Consider the following 15,715-nt stretch of genomic DNA (forward strand, 5'->3'; position numbering starts at 1 on the left):
TGAAAAGCTACAAAGAAAAACACCATGAACAATGAAAAGGAAAACACAAAAGACCTTGAGCGTATCATATTCAAGGAAAATCTTGACTATGGAAAAAAATCTTAAGTAGTAAAAAGGAGTAATAATTGTATATTGGCCTTTCCAGAAACCATGCAAGCCAAGAAGAAGCTGGTTTTAGTTTTAAGATGTTTGTGGTGTGTGTTTTAGACACCTGTAGCTCATGCCTGTAATCTAAGCTACTCAGGAGGCTGAGATATGAGGATCTTTTAGCTAGCTATGGTAGAAAAGTTCCATGAGATATCTTCATTTAAACAAAAGCTATTTGGCTCAAGTGGTAGAACTCTAGCTGTAAGCAAAAGAGCAGACGAGTAATAGTCTTGGAGCTTAAGACACACACACACACACACACACACACACACACACACACACACACACACACACACACACACACACACACACACACACACACACACGTACAGATGGCAAATAAGAAATGATGGTCAGCTTCTGATCACCAGAGGATTACAATTCAAAACAATGATGAAAAGGAAAATGCTGACAGAATGTGCAAGGAGCAAGAACACTCCATTTTTTTTTCCTTCCTAGGACTTGAACTCAGGGCCTGGACACTCTCCCTGAGCTTCTTTTGCTCAAAGCTAACACTCTACCACTTGAGACACGGTGCACTTCCAGCTTTTTCTGTTTATGTGGTACTGAGGAACCAAACCCAGGGCCTTCATGCATGCTGGGCAAGCACTCTACCACTAAACCATACTCCCAGCCTCTCTCCTCCATTTCTTGAGGAAATGCAAAGTGCTACAACTTAACACATTTAGTACCTGATGTATGTAAATGTAACCCTGCTGTACATCATCTCTAAAATAATAGAGTACAATTTTTCAAAAAGCTAAACATGGGCTGGGAAGTTGGCTCAGTGGTAGAGCGCTTGCCTTGCATGCCTGAGGCCCTGGGTTCGATTCCTCAGCACCACATAAGCAAAGAGAAAAAAGCCGGAAGTGGCGCTGTGGCTCAAGAGGTAGAGCGCTAGCCTTGAGCTGAAGAGCTGAGGGACAGCGCTCAAGCCCAGAGTTCAGGCCCCACGACTGGACCCAAAAAAAAAAAAAAAAAAAAAGCTAAACATACTTTTACAATGACATGTAGCAATACATATTTCTGGTATTTAAGAAAACTTGTACGTGCCAAACAAAACAAAACTTTGCCCACAGATGTTTTCTTAGCAACTTTATTTTTGATTGCCAAAGTTTTGCCAGATATAGTACTTTATACCTGTAATCTCAGCACTAGAGATGGCTGAGGCAGGAAAATTACAAGTTGGAAAACAACGTGTAGTTTTGTAAACCAAAGCCAGAACAAAGCAAAATAAATGCTGCCAAACTTGGAAGCCCCCAAGGATCTTTTAGTACTTGAATCATAAACTGTGCACATCAGACAAGGTAATACTCAGAACCAAAAGAAATCCATGAAAACACATGGACAATAAGTACACATGGCTAGATAAACATACATGCTGTATGGCCCCAGAAGTTGGGACTAGAAAAGAGGTAACGGTAGAGAAGGTATACAGGGGATGAGATTGATGGGAATATATTGTAAACATATGTAGAAATATAGCAATGAAATCCTCTTCTCTGCTGGGTGCCAGTGACTCATGCCTGTAATCCTAGCTAGTCAGGAGGCTGAGATCTGAAGATTACGGTTTAAAGCCAGCCTGAGCAAAAGAACACCCCAAGACTCTTATCTCCAATTAACCACTCAAAATCTAGAAGTAGAGCTGTGGCACAAGTGGTAGAGTGCTAACATTGAGCACAAAAAGGCTCAGAGACAGCTCCCAGCAGCTGAATTTTAGCCCCACAACCAAAAAAGCACACCAAACCAAACCAAAACCTAAATCCTCCTCTCTCTATAAAAATAATAATAATAATATAATAATAAAATATTTTTCCTTACCTCTAAGAAATACAAGCTCGAAAAAATCCAACAAAAATTAGACAATAAGCTATAAACTATGGACATATTTTTCTTTATTTCTGAGACAAGGTTCTTACTATGTAGGCCTTGGCAGCCTTGAACTCATGAAATCCTCCTGCCTCAAACATGTCTACGTTGACTCTTCAACTATACCGAACGTTCCGTTCCATCAGATTTTAAAAACAGGAGAATCTAGGAGTATATGGAAATCCTGTACTTGTACTTTTCTTGTAAACATGAAACTGCTAAAAAAAAAAAAAAAAAAAAAAAAAAAAAAAAAAAAATCTATTAATTAAGCAGGTGCGTGGCTCCTGGCTATAATACTAGTTACACAAAGCTGAGATCTTAGAAACCCAGTTCGGATCCAGCCTGAGCAGGAAAAGTCCCTGAGACTCTCATCTCCAATTAGCCACCCAAAAAAGCCAGAAGTGAAGCTGTGGCTCTCAAGTGGTAGAAAATAGCCCTGAGCAAAAATGCCAAGCCAAGAGCCTGAGGCCCTGAATTCAAACTTTAGTTCTGGCAAAAAAAAAAGAAAAAGAAAGAAAGAAAACAAAAACAAAACAGCTGTTTCCTATAATAGCTAAAACTCACTCTAGGAATTAGGAGACACTGAGCTTAGCTAGGACCCAGAACAGGAGATTATCTGCAGACTCAAAGCCAGTTGTCCTGGTAAAGATGGAGGAGGAAATTCTGCAAACATACATCCTGTTTTGTGAGAAAGCAGAAAGCCTTTGTTTGTTCTTATTTGCCTTCACACCAAAATAAATTAACATCTTGAAGGTAGTATATTTGAGATGGATTGTAGTCTCCCAAAGTATGCCTTTTTCTTTTATCTCCTATTGCAATTAATTGTTTTCAGCATCTTCTTATTCCTAAAAGACAAGTTAGAAATAATTGTAACAAAAGAAAAAGGCTAGACAAAGATGACATTCCACACTGAGCTCATGAAAATGAAGATATGACAAAGAATCTACTCCCTGGGGGCTGTGGTTTGTCTCAACACTTAAGCTTGGTTGCCCATAGCCTGTCCACACTCAGGACTCATTATCTTTATTGCAATGGGCACCATACTACAAAACACTAAGTTTGGCCCTCACAACTTAAGACATTCATTCTATAGTCTAAAATCAAAAGTGCTATTTCAGGAGACATTTCCTGGTACCTATGTGGCCATCATTCTGTTCTGAGAAAAGCCCCCAGAGCAACTGGAAAAAATTGAGGTCCTTCCTGGTCTACTCCCCTCCCAGATTCCTTTGTTAATATAAGGATCAAACATTGACATACTTCCAGTTTCTAGGTATGTTGTTGGCTCTAATTTTCACATGTTCCTATTGGCTATTTCCACTTTTAAAAAAGTCCCAAGTTACTACTTTCTAACAGGTAAAGCCATAGGTCACAGGGTCACTGGCTCACATCTTTCTGTAATTCCTAACTCTTCAGGAGGCAGAGATCTGAGGATCTTGGTTTGAAACTAGACCAGAAAGACAAATCAGAGAGACACTTATCTCCAATTAACCAGCAAAAAGCTGAAAGTGGAGGTATATCTCAAGGGTTCGTAGAATACCAGCCTTTAACAAAAATGCTCAGCAAGTGCATGGCCCTGAATTCAAATGGGAAAAATTAAATGACCTACCAAACTCCATCCCCAATAAAGTAACTTCCTCTGAAGGCCCTCTCAACGATGCAGCCATTGCTATATCCTTCAATAGCCATTCCTTCGCAGTACTATATAGTTGGCAGGAATTTTTCCTCCCATTGATCTTTGTATATAAGTGAGAATTTAACACATAAGCAGACCTCTCATTCCCCCCCCCCCCCCACCTCCCCTTTGGAACAGGTCTCTAAAACTGAGGGCAAGATTTATTTAAATCTGCTAACCACAAGACACATTTATCTGAGTTTGAGGTTCTTTCCTCTCCTATTTTGCCTGATCTATATACACCAAATTAAGCAAACAGCATGTTCACTCTCTGCCTATTTAGAAACCCAGCTTTAGTCTTCCATGTTTATAATGCTATTTAAGGGTTACCTTTTGACACATTCAGGACATAACATATTATCTTCTAGTCCTGGGGTTGGGAATAAACAGGCTGGTAACAGGAAGAGAGAAATCATTGTCTTGCGAGAGTTGGGGACCCAGGTCTGACCTGCACAAAACTGCAGGCGCACCCATCCCTTCCCATCTGCTGGGAGAAGTCTGCCATGGACTACGCACCACCTGACACCTGGGAAAGAAGAGCAGGATCAAGATTAACTCTCACCTAGCCATGTACTGTGAACAGATCATTTGAATAAGATGTGTGAAATTAACATGCCAAGTCACTTTAACTTCATATACAATGTAACACACATTGATTAATAAGTTACCTCTAGGTTTTTGCTAGGTAATTTGCTTGCATCAATATAGAGATAAATAAATGTCTGTATTTTTTCATTGCCTATGTGCAGTTAGGGATTGAACCCAGAGCCTTGTACATGACAGGCAAGTGTTCTACCACTAGGCTACCTCACCAGCCTTAATGCATTGAGACACGGTCTTGTTATATAGCCCTGGCTGGTCTATACCATTTGCCAACCCAATCCAGCTTATCCTTTTTTTTGGGTCCGGTCGTGGGGCCTGAACTCTGGGTCTGGGCACTGTCCCTCAGCTCTTCAGCTCAAGGCTAGCACTCAACCACTTGAGCCACAGCACCACTTCTGGCTTTTTTCTTTTTGCTTATGTGGTGCTGAGGAATCGAACCCAGGGCCACATGCATGCAAGGCAAGCACTCTACCACTGAGCCATCTTCTCAGCCCCCATCTTATCCTTTTTGTTAGTATGTATGTTACATAGGGTGGGGGGTGGGGACAGCAAGTCAGCCCAACATTTCCACACATGAATAACTTGGCAATGTATTCCAGTTAAGCTCAGCACCCTTCTTTCTTTTTAACATACCTCTTTTTGTGTGTGGGTGCTTGAACTTGGGGCCTCATACTCACTTGGCTTTTTCACTCAAGATTGGCACATTACCATTTGAACCACAACTATACTTCCAGCTTTTGGCTAGTTAATTGGAAATCAGTATCTCAGACTTTTTTCTGCCTGGACTGGCAATCTTAGGATCTGGCTACATTTTTAGGATCTCAATCTCCTAACAAACCTTCTTAAAACAATTTCAACAGCTTTTCTTTTTTTCAACAGCTTTTTTTTTTTTTGTCAGTTGTGGGGCTTGAATTCTGGGTCTGGGTGCTGTCCCTCAGCTTTTCAGCTCAAGGCTAGCGCTCTACCACTTGAGCCACAGCACCACTTCCAGTTTTCTGGTAGTTTATTGGAGACAAGTCTCACAGACTTTCTTGCCTGGCCTGGCTTTTTTTTTTTTAGTTTTTTTTTTTTTAATTGTAAAAATACTGTACAGAGAGGTTTCAATTACATGGGCAAGATAATGAGTACATTTCTCATCAAGCATTGTAGCCTCCTCCTTTGTTTCCCCTTCCCATCCCTTCCCATCCTCCCTGCCCTGGCCTGGCTTTGAACTGTGATCCTCAGATCTCAGCCTCCTGGGTAGCTAGGATTACAGGCGCGTGAGCCACCAGCGCCTTATTCAACAGCTTTTGTTGTTCTATTATCATACATTGCTTTTTTTTGTTTGTTTGTTTGTTTTTGTTTTTGTTTTTTTTTGGTCGGTCATGGGGCTTGAACTCGGCCTGGGCGCTGTCCCTCAGCTCTTCAGCTCAAGGCGAGCGCTCTACCACTTGAGCTACAGCGCCACTTCCAGTTTTCTGGTGGTTTATTGGAGATAGGAGTCTCACGGTCTCTCCTGCCCGGGCTGGCTTTGAACCGCGATCCTCAGATCTCTCAGCCTCCTGAGTAGCTAGGATTACAGGCGTGAGCCACCAGTGCCCGGCTTCTATTATCATACATTGCAAACAAATAACTGGGCTACATTTCCCTCCATCTTTACTCTCTTCATTAGTAAGCCCCCATTGGCATGCATACCTCAACAAAGTGCATTAATTATTAATGTTTGCTTTCTAGAACCCACCCCAAAACCCTTGTGGAGACTGAACCCAGAGCTTTTGCATGCTAGAAAAGTGTTCAACCACTGAACGATACCAAATCCTCCTGCTTGTCTCACAAGTGAGGTAACAGGTTTATGACATTAAATATAACCTTATCCAATATCAAGACATGGATACAGGTTTTCTGACCTGTAATTCTGTCACCTATCTACTTACATCACTACATTATATTCAGTCAACTTCAGAAAACAGACTGAAATGTTTGTTTAAAACAAAGTTGAGCTCACCACCCACTACCCACCAACAAATAAATAAAACCCTAAAGTTATACACACCTATAATCTTAGCAGTTGGGATTTCAAGTTCAAAACCAGCCTTGGGCTACATGTATCAAGAGGTTCTATGTGTGTGTGAGAGCATTCATATGTACCAAGTTATGTGTCTTAAGTCTCATAATCACTCTAGTGAATAGGTAGTTACAATATTTTTTATAGATGAAGATTTCCCAGATGAATTCAGTACTAGGTTCCATCCCAGAAGAACCAATAGAAAGGGAGGAAGATAAGGTAGGAAAGGTAGGTATGGTGGCTCATGCCTTGTAATTCTAGCTATTCAGGAAGCTGAGATCTGAGGATCACAGTTCAAAGCCAGCCTAGAGAGAAAAGTCGATGTGAGGCTCTTATCTCCAATTAACTACTCAAAAAACAAAGTGAGGCTGTGGTTTATTTTATTTTTTGGGGGGGGTCCGGTCATGGGGCCTGAACTCTGGGCCTGGGCGCTGTCCCTCAGCTCTTCAGCCCAAGGCTAGTGCTCTACCACTTGAGCCACAGCGCCACTTCCGGCTTTTTTCTTTTTGCTTATGTGGTGCTGAGGAATCGAACTCAGGGTTTCAGGCATGAAAGGCAAGCACTCTACCACTGAGCCACCTTCCCAGCCCCAAGGGGGCTGTGGTTTAAATGGGCAGAGCACTATCCTTGAGCAAGAGAACTCAAGAGACAGCACCAAAGCCCTAAGCTCAAGCCCCATTACAGACAAAAGAAGCCCATTCACCCATTCACCCATCATCATCCACTCCACTTATGTGAACACCTTAAGGAAAGAAAAGATTAACCAACCACATTATTAGTTTTATGCCTGCCTCTGAAATCCATTTACTAACCAATCACCTAGTTTAGAGAACTATCCCACCAAAACTATTCAGGAAGAAGAGACAAATTCTATGTGAATCCAATGATTAATGACCAAATAATGAAACATTTTGTTTGTTTTGTTTTAGCAACTGGTAAAAGTTTTTTTTAGAAAAGCACTTCCATCTGGAAGTTGATCTTACCAGGGGCCGGCAGCAAAAATGTCTCTATGGTTGACTCAGTAGGACAAAACTTCACTGTCTTGGCTTCAGGAGTTTCTGCAGCAATTCGTGTCCAAGATGCCAACATAGATGCTTGGGCAGAAGTTACTACTTCCACTATATTACCTTTCAATTCTAGGCCAGACTCATTTCCAACAGTGTCCCTGCGTGTATTGGCCTTTTCACTTATACTACTTCTTTTCTGCCGACTTCTTTCCCTCTTATAGTTGTTCTTGGAATATGGCATCATTCTGGCCTCCTTTGATGTTTTGGGAATATACTGGAAAAAAAAAAAATTCACAATGAGTATTTAGTCAGAAGTGCTCTTGCCAAGGACAAATGGAATGTTCCCACTGCCATCATTCTTTATACTGACCTGCATGTGTATCAATGAGATAGTTTAAAAATATTAGTGCTGTCTCAACTGGGAGGAAGTTTTCAGTTGTTAAAACTGAGGAGGAGGGGCTGGGAAGGTGGCTCAGTGGTAGAGCACTTGCCTTGCATGCTCAAGGCCCTGGGTTCGATTCCCCAGCACCACATAAGAAAAAAGGTGGAAGTGGCACTGTGGCTCAAGTGGTAGAGTGCTAGCCTTAAGCTAAAGAGCTGAGGGACAGCGCCCAGGCCTAGAGTTCAGGCCCCATGACCAGACCCCCCCCCCCAAAAAAAAAAAAAAAAAAAAACTGAGGAGGAGTAAGCTAAAACATGTTTTGTGGGAAGAGTCAAGGAGAGGAAACGGAGACAAATGGTTAAGAGGAAGGGTGAGCAAATATACTCATTATGCTCCATGTACTTATATGAAAATGGAACTTTGGCCGGGCGCTGGTGGCTCACGCTTGTAATCCTAGCTACTCAGGAGGCTGAGATCTGAGGATCGAGGTTCAAAGCCAGCCTGGGCAGGAAAGACCGTGAGACTCCTATCTCCAATAAACCACCAGAAAACCGGAAGTGGCGCTGTAGCTCAAGTGGTAGAGCGCTCGGCTTGAGCTGAAGAGCTGAGGGACAGCGCCCAGGCCCAGAGTTCAAGCCCCACGACCGACAAAAAAAAAAAGAAAATGGAACTTTGGGGTTACGGATATGTTTGGTGAAGACAGGGCAGGGATGACAGGGGTGTCACTGATCGAGATGAATATACTTGCTTTAAAAATGTTAGCCAGGGGGCTGGGAAGGTGGCTCAGTGGTAGAGCACTTGCCTTGCATGCCTGAGACCCTGGGTTCGATTCCTCAGCACCACATAAGCAAAAAGAAAAAAGCCGGAAGTGACACTGTGGCTCAAGTGGTAGAGCGCTAGCCTTGAGCTGAAGAGCTGAGGGACAGTGCCCAAGCCCAGAGTTCAGGCCCCACGACTGGACCCAAAAAAAAAATGTTAGCCAGGCACTGGTAGCTCACACCTGTAATCCCAGCTACTCAGGAGGCTGAGAGCTAAAGATCATGGTTCAAAGCCAGCCCGGGTAACCAGAAGTGGTGCTGTGGTCAAGTGGTAGAACATTAGTTCAGCTGAAGAGCACAGGGACAGTGCCAAGCCAGGCCCAGAGTTCAAGCCCCCACAACCGACCAAAAAAAAAATTGTTATGAAGTTGTACACAGGAATTACAATCCTGTAAATCAGGTTATGATTATAATGCTTCTTCCCTTTCTTTGTTCTCCTCCATTATTCCTCTCTTGTCCATACCCTCAAGTTAGGTAGTTCATTTTTTATTACATAATATACATTGAATACAATGGCTACATTTAATCTGATTTGGACTAAAACTCCTTTCTACAATTACTTAAATAAAAGAGTAAAAGCTGGGCACCGGTGGTTCATGCTTGTAATCCTAGCTACTCAGGAGGCTGAGATCTGAGGATCATGGTTCAAAGCCAGCCTGGGCAGGAAAGTCTGTGAGACTCTTATCTCAAATTAACCACCAGAAAACCAGAAGTGGCACTGTGGCTCACATAGTAGAAAACTAGCTTTGAGCTGAAGAGGTCAGGGACAGTAACCCAGGCCAGTTCAAGCCCCATGGCAAACAAAAGTAATTTTCTTTTTAATGTGACTGAGGAGGACCAGGGGCTGGTGGTTCCCACTTGTAATACAGGAGAGAAGTATGGTTCAAATAAGCCAGGCAGAAAAATGTCTAAGACTCTTACGTCCAATTAACCCGCAAGCAGCTAGAAGCGGTAAGAGTTAAGGGAAGGGATGACATCGTCCAAAAATAATTCTCTTTACTCGATTTACCTAATTGTATCCACTGTGTATTTCACCTTTATAATAACAATTTTAAAACATTTTAAAGAACTGGGAACAATTAACATGTGGGTCCAGTGACAGAGGGTCAGCCTGAGTAAAGAAGCCAAAAGAGCCCTAGGGTTCAAGCAGCCCTATACAGCTCCCCCTCCACAAAAATATCTACATTGGGTAGGATCTTAATACTAGGAAGGCTGAAACAGGAGGACCTTGAGTTTGAGAAAGCAAAGCTAGCAAAGCCCTGGCTCAAAAACAGAAAATAACCAGAAAAACCTGGAGGTAGGGGTCAGGTGACTGCTTCTAAATACCCGCCATTACAACAAACCCATCTCAAATAGCAAAACTATATTTGGCCCCTAAATGTTAATCATCTTACAGTTGAGAAACCTGCTTTAGAGATCAAGAACACTATTAGCAAAGTAGGACAACCCACCAGGACCACACAGCTCCACACTGCCACCAGACTCACTCACATTTTGTTGTTCGGGATATCTATGCTTCAGGAGCCTCAAATACACTTCTATTTTCTAAGGAAATTAAAATGGAACACTGTAAGTAAAATGCAGACAAAGGTTCCCTTACACCCACACCGAGATTCCCATCCACGCACTGACCTGGCCATCTGTACTCAGGTTAAATTGTTGGCACCAGTTACGCAAGGCATCACGAGACACCTCAGTAATAGGAGGCAAGACAGCAGGCAATGGATCCACGGGCTTTTTCCAACGAGTTCTCAAGGAATTGTTGTCATTTGTTTGTGGAAGATCTGAAAGAAAGAATGGAACTAAACGAGTAAGCACTTAGCCTGTGGTGTGATTCATTAAAGATTGCCTCACATTTTCACGAGCTAGATTGCATATGTATGTATAATTTTTTTCTCATTTTTAAAGTGAGATACTAAATTCAGGAATAAAATACTCAAAACTGGTCTGGGAAGGTGGCTCAGTGGTAGAGCGCTTGCCTCGCATGCATGAGGCCCTGGGTTCTATTCCTCAGCACCACATAAGCAGAAAAATGGCAGAAGTTGGCGCTGTGGCTCAAGTGGTAGAGTGCTAGCCTTGAGCTGAAGAGATGAGAGACAGCACCCAGACCCAGAGTTCAGGCTCCACAACCAACTAGGGAGGGGGGACGAACCTCAGAACTATTTAAAATAGCCGATTTGGGACTATAAAGTTAGCTTGGCTTTTTATAGTTTTGGACTACCATCTGGTTAGAATAATAGGCTGGAGTTTTGCTCCAAAATGGCAGCTTTTGGATAGCAAATATCATTTGCCCATACAGAAATCAAATTAAACCACTCCTATATTCTAGCCCAGACCAGCCACATGACACCCATTTTTATTAGCCTGACTTGCTGTCCTGACATTTCACTTCTTTCTTACAAATAGTTCTAGTTACTTGTAGTTACTTCTTGAAATGCATTGTGGGCCCAGAAATATCTGTGAAGCACTGAGAATAAATTCAAAGTGTCGTGATGTAAGAACTGCTAGATATTTGCCATTGTAAGTAATTACTTCACCAAGGGAAATACTAGGTATTTGCTATGATGATTATTGCCAAGAAGTACTGTATCTGTATCGTTAACTTTAAGTCAGAGGGAGAAAACCAGGTGCTTACATCTGCTAAACAAGCCTTTTTCCATGGAGGTATACCTTGGCTCTTTTTCGAATTTAAAATTGATGGTACTGGGGTTTGAACTCAAGGACACATCTCTCTGCCTTGGCTTTTTGGATCAAGGCTAGTTAGTGTTCTACCACTTGAGTTATGCCATTTTCAGCCTTTCTGGTGGTTGCTTGGAGATATAAAGTCTCAGACTTTTCTGCAAAGGCTGGCTTTGACTGCATTCCCCAGATTTCAGCTTCCTGAATAGCTATGATTATAGGCATGTCACTAGTGTCCAGCTTTTTTTGTTTGTTTGCTTATTTTGGTGGTTGAACTGGGGTTTGAATTCAGGACTTTGCATCCACTTACTAAGCAGGCATTCTACCTACCATGTAACCCACATCTCCAACCCCCTTCACATAATTTTTACAGAAGAGATTGAACTTCATTCATGGTTTGGGAATGGAGCATTCCTTTCCCTGCCCGCATACCTTTGTTATTCTTCGGTGTCTCTAGGTTGAGATTGCCTGCTGTTGGAACATTGGATTGCATAACTTCTTCAAAAGGCTCCTCTGTAACTGGGACAAGTGTTAAAACCACACTTTCTTCATCTAAGTCATCTGGAAACAAATTCTGGAAAAAAGAAGAGTCACGACTTCCAATTGATGCAACTCTGCTAAGCTGGTTTGGTTTTGTTTTTGTTTTTTCAATGCTGACACTGGGGCTTGAACTCAGAGCCTTATACATTTGGTTGGCTTTTTAACTCAAGATCAAGGTACCACCACTTGAGCCACAGCAGTTCTTAAAGTTTGCTGGCTGATGGGAGAAAAAGTCTCAGACTTTCAGTTGGGTGGCCGTGGCTAGTGCTTGTAATCCTAGTTACTCAAGAAGATCATGATTTAAAGCCAGTTCCAATTAGCCACCAGAACTGTGTGGCTCAAGTGACACAATTCTAGCCTTTAACAAAAAAAGCTCAGAGACGCAACCCACAACCGGCACAAAAGCAACAAGAAAGTCCTAGTGACAGCACCCAGGACTGAGTTCAAACTCCAGGCCTAGAGTGTATGCACACCCACACATAAAAAGAAAAACTAGGGCTGGGGAGGTGGCTCAGTGGTAGAGTGCTTGCCTTGGCATGCATGAGGCCCTGGGTCCAATTCCTCAGCACCACATAAGCAGAAAATAAGCCGGAAATGGTGCTATGGCTCAAGTGGTAGAGTGTTAGCCTTGAGCTGAAGAACTGAGGGACAGCGCCCAGGCCCAGAGTTCAGGCCCCATGACCGACAAAAAAAAAAAAAAGAAAAACTGAATTTTTATGTATCATTAGTCAGAAGAATCTGGATTCAAGCTCTTGTCAATTTCATGCATACAAACAACAATGCCAGTTACCTATTGGCCCATTCATGCTGCAGATTGGTTTGCTTATAGAAAAGTCATCAATGGCTTGTCATTGCTAAACACACAAAAATTATCCTGAAACTTGTGTGGCACATCCAAGGAAGGGAGGAGTTTTACCTCTTTTTCCATGTTCTAGCTGTGGTAGACACAGGACACTTAGCACCAAACAGAAAACCAAGTTATTATTTTTTGCTCTGGTTTCAGTTAGCCAGTGAAGGAAAGGTAATATGGAAAAACTGGCGGCAGGAAGCAACTAATAGATAGGTGTTCTCTGAATCTCCCCTTCATAACCCTCAGGGTATAGTCCAGTAATTCACCCTAGAAGTGACAAAACAAATCTCAGAAATTCAGTAAACAATGCCTTCGAGGAAGGCATCTTTGAGGGTTGTCCTGACCCTTGCTTTTCCTCTCAAACCCAAGGAGAACAAATTCCACTCCCGCCAACAGTGACACCCTCACGGGTCTCATGCCCTGCCTGCTCCTCCCTTTCCTCCGTTTAGTCTCTCCAATGGCTGCCTGCAGCCCCAAGCTATCTGCATGCAATTAGTGACTTTTTTTTTTTTTGCATTTGTATATCACTTTCTCAAAGTCTGGGCGACATCAATTCACCCTGGTTAGCTTAAAACAAACAAGATGTTGACCTTGTGAAACTCCAGAAGGTAAGTGGGGCTTAAAAGGCAGCCTTCTCTGAGCTGTATACCTGAACGCTGGGCAATTCAACTATGACTGTCTGCTTCTGACCACCATAATTTGACCAGCGACAATGGGCTCTGCTTCTAACTACTGGAGGAAAAAGAAAAAACCCTGTTGATAACTTTATCGTCTCACTTATCCATTTCTACTTTTTTTTTCTTGTTAAGTCTTAGCTCTCCATTTCTTCACCGTTCTTCTCCTTCCTACATGTAAATGCTTTCCGTGGGAGTAGGAATCCAAAACTTACTTCTTTTGCCAGCCACCCAAATATAGAATCGACCATGTGCAAGTTAACCATCCATTGCAAAAGGAGATGTCCCAGAAACTACTTGTAAGGGAATGAAGTAAGGTTTAGGATAAGGAAAGATCTTGAAAAGCAGTTTGATGGGGGGAGAGGGGGGAGTAACTTGATTAGAAACAAACAACAAAAAAAAAACCTACCTTGTCCTTGACGGTACAGTGATTTGAATTTGACATTTTCGGGGCAGACCAGCCAGACACTCACGGTACCTGCGCTTTACTTCCTTTAACCTGAGCCTTTCCTGTCTTCTCCTTTTATAGGCAAATGTCTCCGGCTTCCTGTTACCGAGAGGGGCTTCCCCTCCTCCGCGCCGCGCTGCCCAATCTCGTCAGATCTGCAAGTCTATTGGGTGACCTTTCAATGATTAAGTAATTAGTATAAGTCCAGATCCCTTTAAAAAAAAAGATTAAAGACTTATCTTTATCCCTTTTAAAGTGAAAGTTGGGAGCAAAGGACTAGAAACAAGTGGTGGCTCACCAGTTCCAATTGGATAAATGGAATGTTCTGGAAAGACTTGGGAGAGCTTTTGGGGCTAGATGAATGGGTTTACTGGGGCGCCTGTGGCTCAAATCTGTAAGCCTTTCAACTCAAGAGGCTGAGATCTGAGGGTTTGAAGTCTGCTGAGACAGGAAAGGCCTTGAGATTCGAACCCTCCCTGATAGGCATCAAAAACTCAAGTGATAGAAAACTAAACTAAGAGATTGTACCCAAGCTCTGAGTTCCAGTCCCATCATAACTAAGTACTTAAGTACGTAAATGAATAAGGTTTACTTAGAAAATGTGTCGCTGATTTTAGGCAAGCATTTTAGAACGCTTTTGTACACGTGGGTGTGGGACACGCTAGATTTAAATTGTGGGGTACTTAGGTCTTATCTGTCGGCTACTGTTCTCAACTCAAGAATTTAGCCTTCAGCAATATTGAGAGGAGGAGGAGGAGCAGAAAGAGGCTAAGTTTGAGCAAGCAGGTGATAGAATAATAGGGCAGAAGAGACAGCAGACGCTGGGGGTTGCTGGAGCCCTATGCTGGAGGCCCCTTAACCCTGATGAAGAATTTTCCTAGGTCATCCAAAGAACCTGGAGCTAAGGGGAAAGGTCACTCACAAACCAAGTTACAACACACTGGCCACAGTGTGCTCACAGAGGACTTTCTCTCTCCCTGAGAAATTAACTTCCTCCAGTAGTTTTGTGCTCCAATGGGCCTGAGGTCAATTTAACTTAAGAATACAAAATATATTCAAAAACATACAGACGGAAGGGGTGACATTGCTTAAGATGCATTATACTTATGACTAGATTAGTTGAACTGAAACTCCTAGTCACAGTACAAGTGCTTAAAGGATAGTAAATAAGCCAGGTGTCTGTAATCCTAGCTACACTGGAGGCTGGGATCCAAGGATTGATATTTGAAGCCAACCAGGGCAGAAAACACCCCAAGAGACTCATCTCCAATTAGCCACTCAAAAACTGGACGTGGCAGTGTGACTTAAGTGGTAGGACTCTGGCCTTGAGTATAAAGAGGCTCAGGGACAGTGCCCAAGCCCCTGAGTTCAAGCCCTGCAACAGACAAAAAAAAAGGGTAAAAATGATAATAAATTAATGATGGTGATGGTGAAGTATTTTGCAAAGGCTCACCCAGTTTGGGGAGGAACTACTTGGAAACCTAAAGTAAGCAATCCTTTGGGTCCAAGGGTCAGTACTACAACAAGCCCTCCCTCAAGGGCTAAGTCTGAATTTGGCCTCTTGGCTAAATTGATAGATAATGGTATTCACTGCATGAATTCCTTTACGTTCTTTGCGGAGTAGGAAACTGAGTTTAGACTTGGGACTGTTAAAGAAAGGTTCTACCTTTCCTTGGGTGTGACCTCAAGTACTTAGTGTGGTTTAGAGAAAAATTCATTTGTTGTCCTGGGGTGGTGCTGGTCTGGGTTTGCTACAACATCTGGAAAACTGACTTCATTAACATGTTTTTGTTTTTTGCCAGTCTTGGGCCTTGAACTCTACCTGGGCACTGTCCTTGAGCTCTTTAGCTCAAGAACACTCTACCACTTCTGCCACAGTGTCACTTCCAGTTTTCTGTTGGGTTATTGGAGATGAGTCTCATGGACTTTTCTGTCCGAGCTGGCTTTGAACTGTGATCCTCAGATCTCAGCCTCCTGAGTAG

The 15,715-nt window shown here is 42.6% G+C and overlaps 1 protein-coding gene across 2 annotated transcripts; it reads right to left on the minus strand.

Annotated features, from left to right (window-relative positions):
* Positions 1-2,492: 2,492 nt before the first annotated feature.
* Dppa2 (developmental pluripotency associated 2) lies at positions 2,493-13,771 on the minus strand. 2 transcript variants are annotated; one of them, XM_042676998.1, is made up of 7 exons: positions 13,695-13,771; positions 11,654-11,795; positions 10,175-10,326; positions 10,034-10,087; positions 7,319-7,616; positions 4,137-4,214; positions 2,493-2,861 (listed from the first exon to the last, which is right to left on the minus strand). In XM_042676998.1, the coding sequence occupies exons 1-7, from the start codon at positions 13,728-13,730 to the stop codon at positions 2,845-2,847; spliced, it is 777 nt and encodes a 258-aa protein (XP_042532932.1). In that variant the 5' UTR covers positions 13,731-13,771; the 3' UTR covers positions 2,493-2,844. The 2 variants fall into 2 exon arrangements, with proteins under 2 accessions (XP_042532932.1, XP_042532931.1); XM_042676997.1 differs by having other exon boundaries at positions 4,019-4,214.
* Between the last annotated feature and the right edge of the window lie 1,944 nt (positions 13,772-15,715).

The sequence above is a fragment of the Dipodomys spectabilis genome, unplaced genomic scaffold, assembly GCF_019054845.1.
Source record: "Dipodomys spectabilis isolate Male_0828 unplaced genomic scaffold, ASM1905484v1 ptg000032l, whole genome shotgun sequence".
NCBI lineage: Eukaryota > Metazoa > Chordata > Mammalia > Rodentia > Heteromyidae > Dipodomys > Dipodomys spectabilis.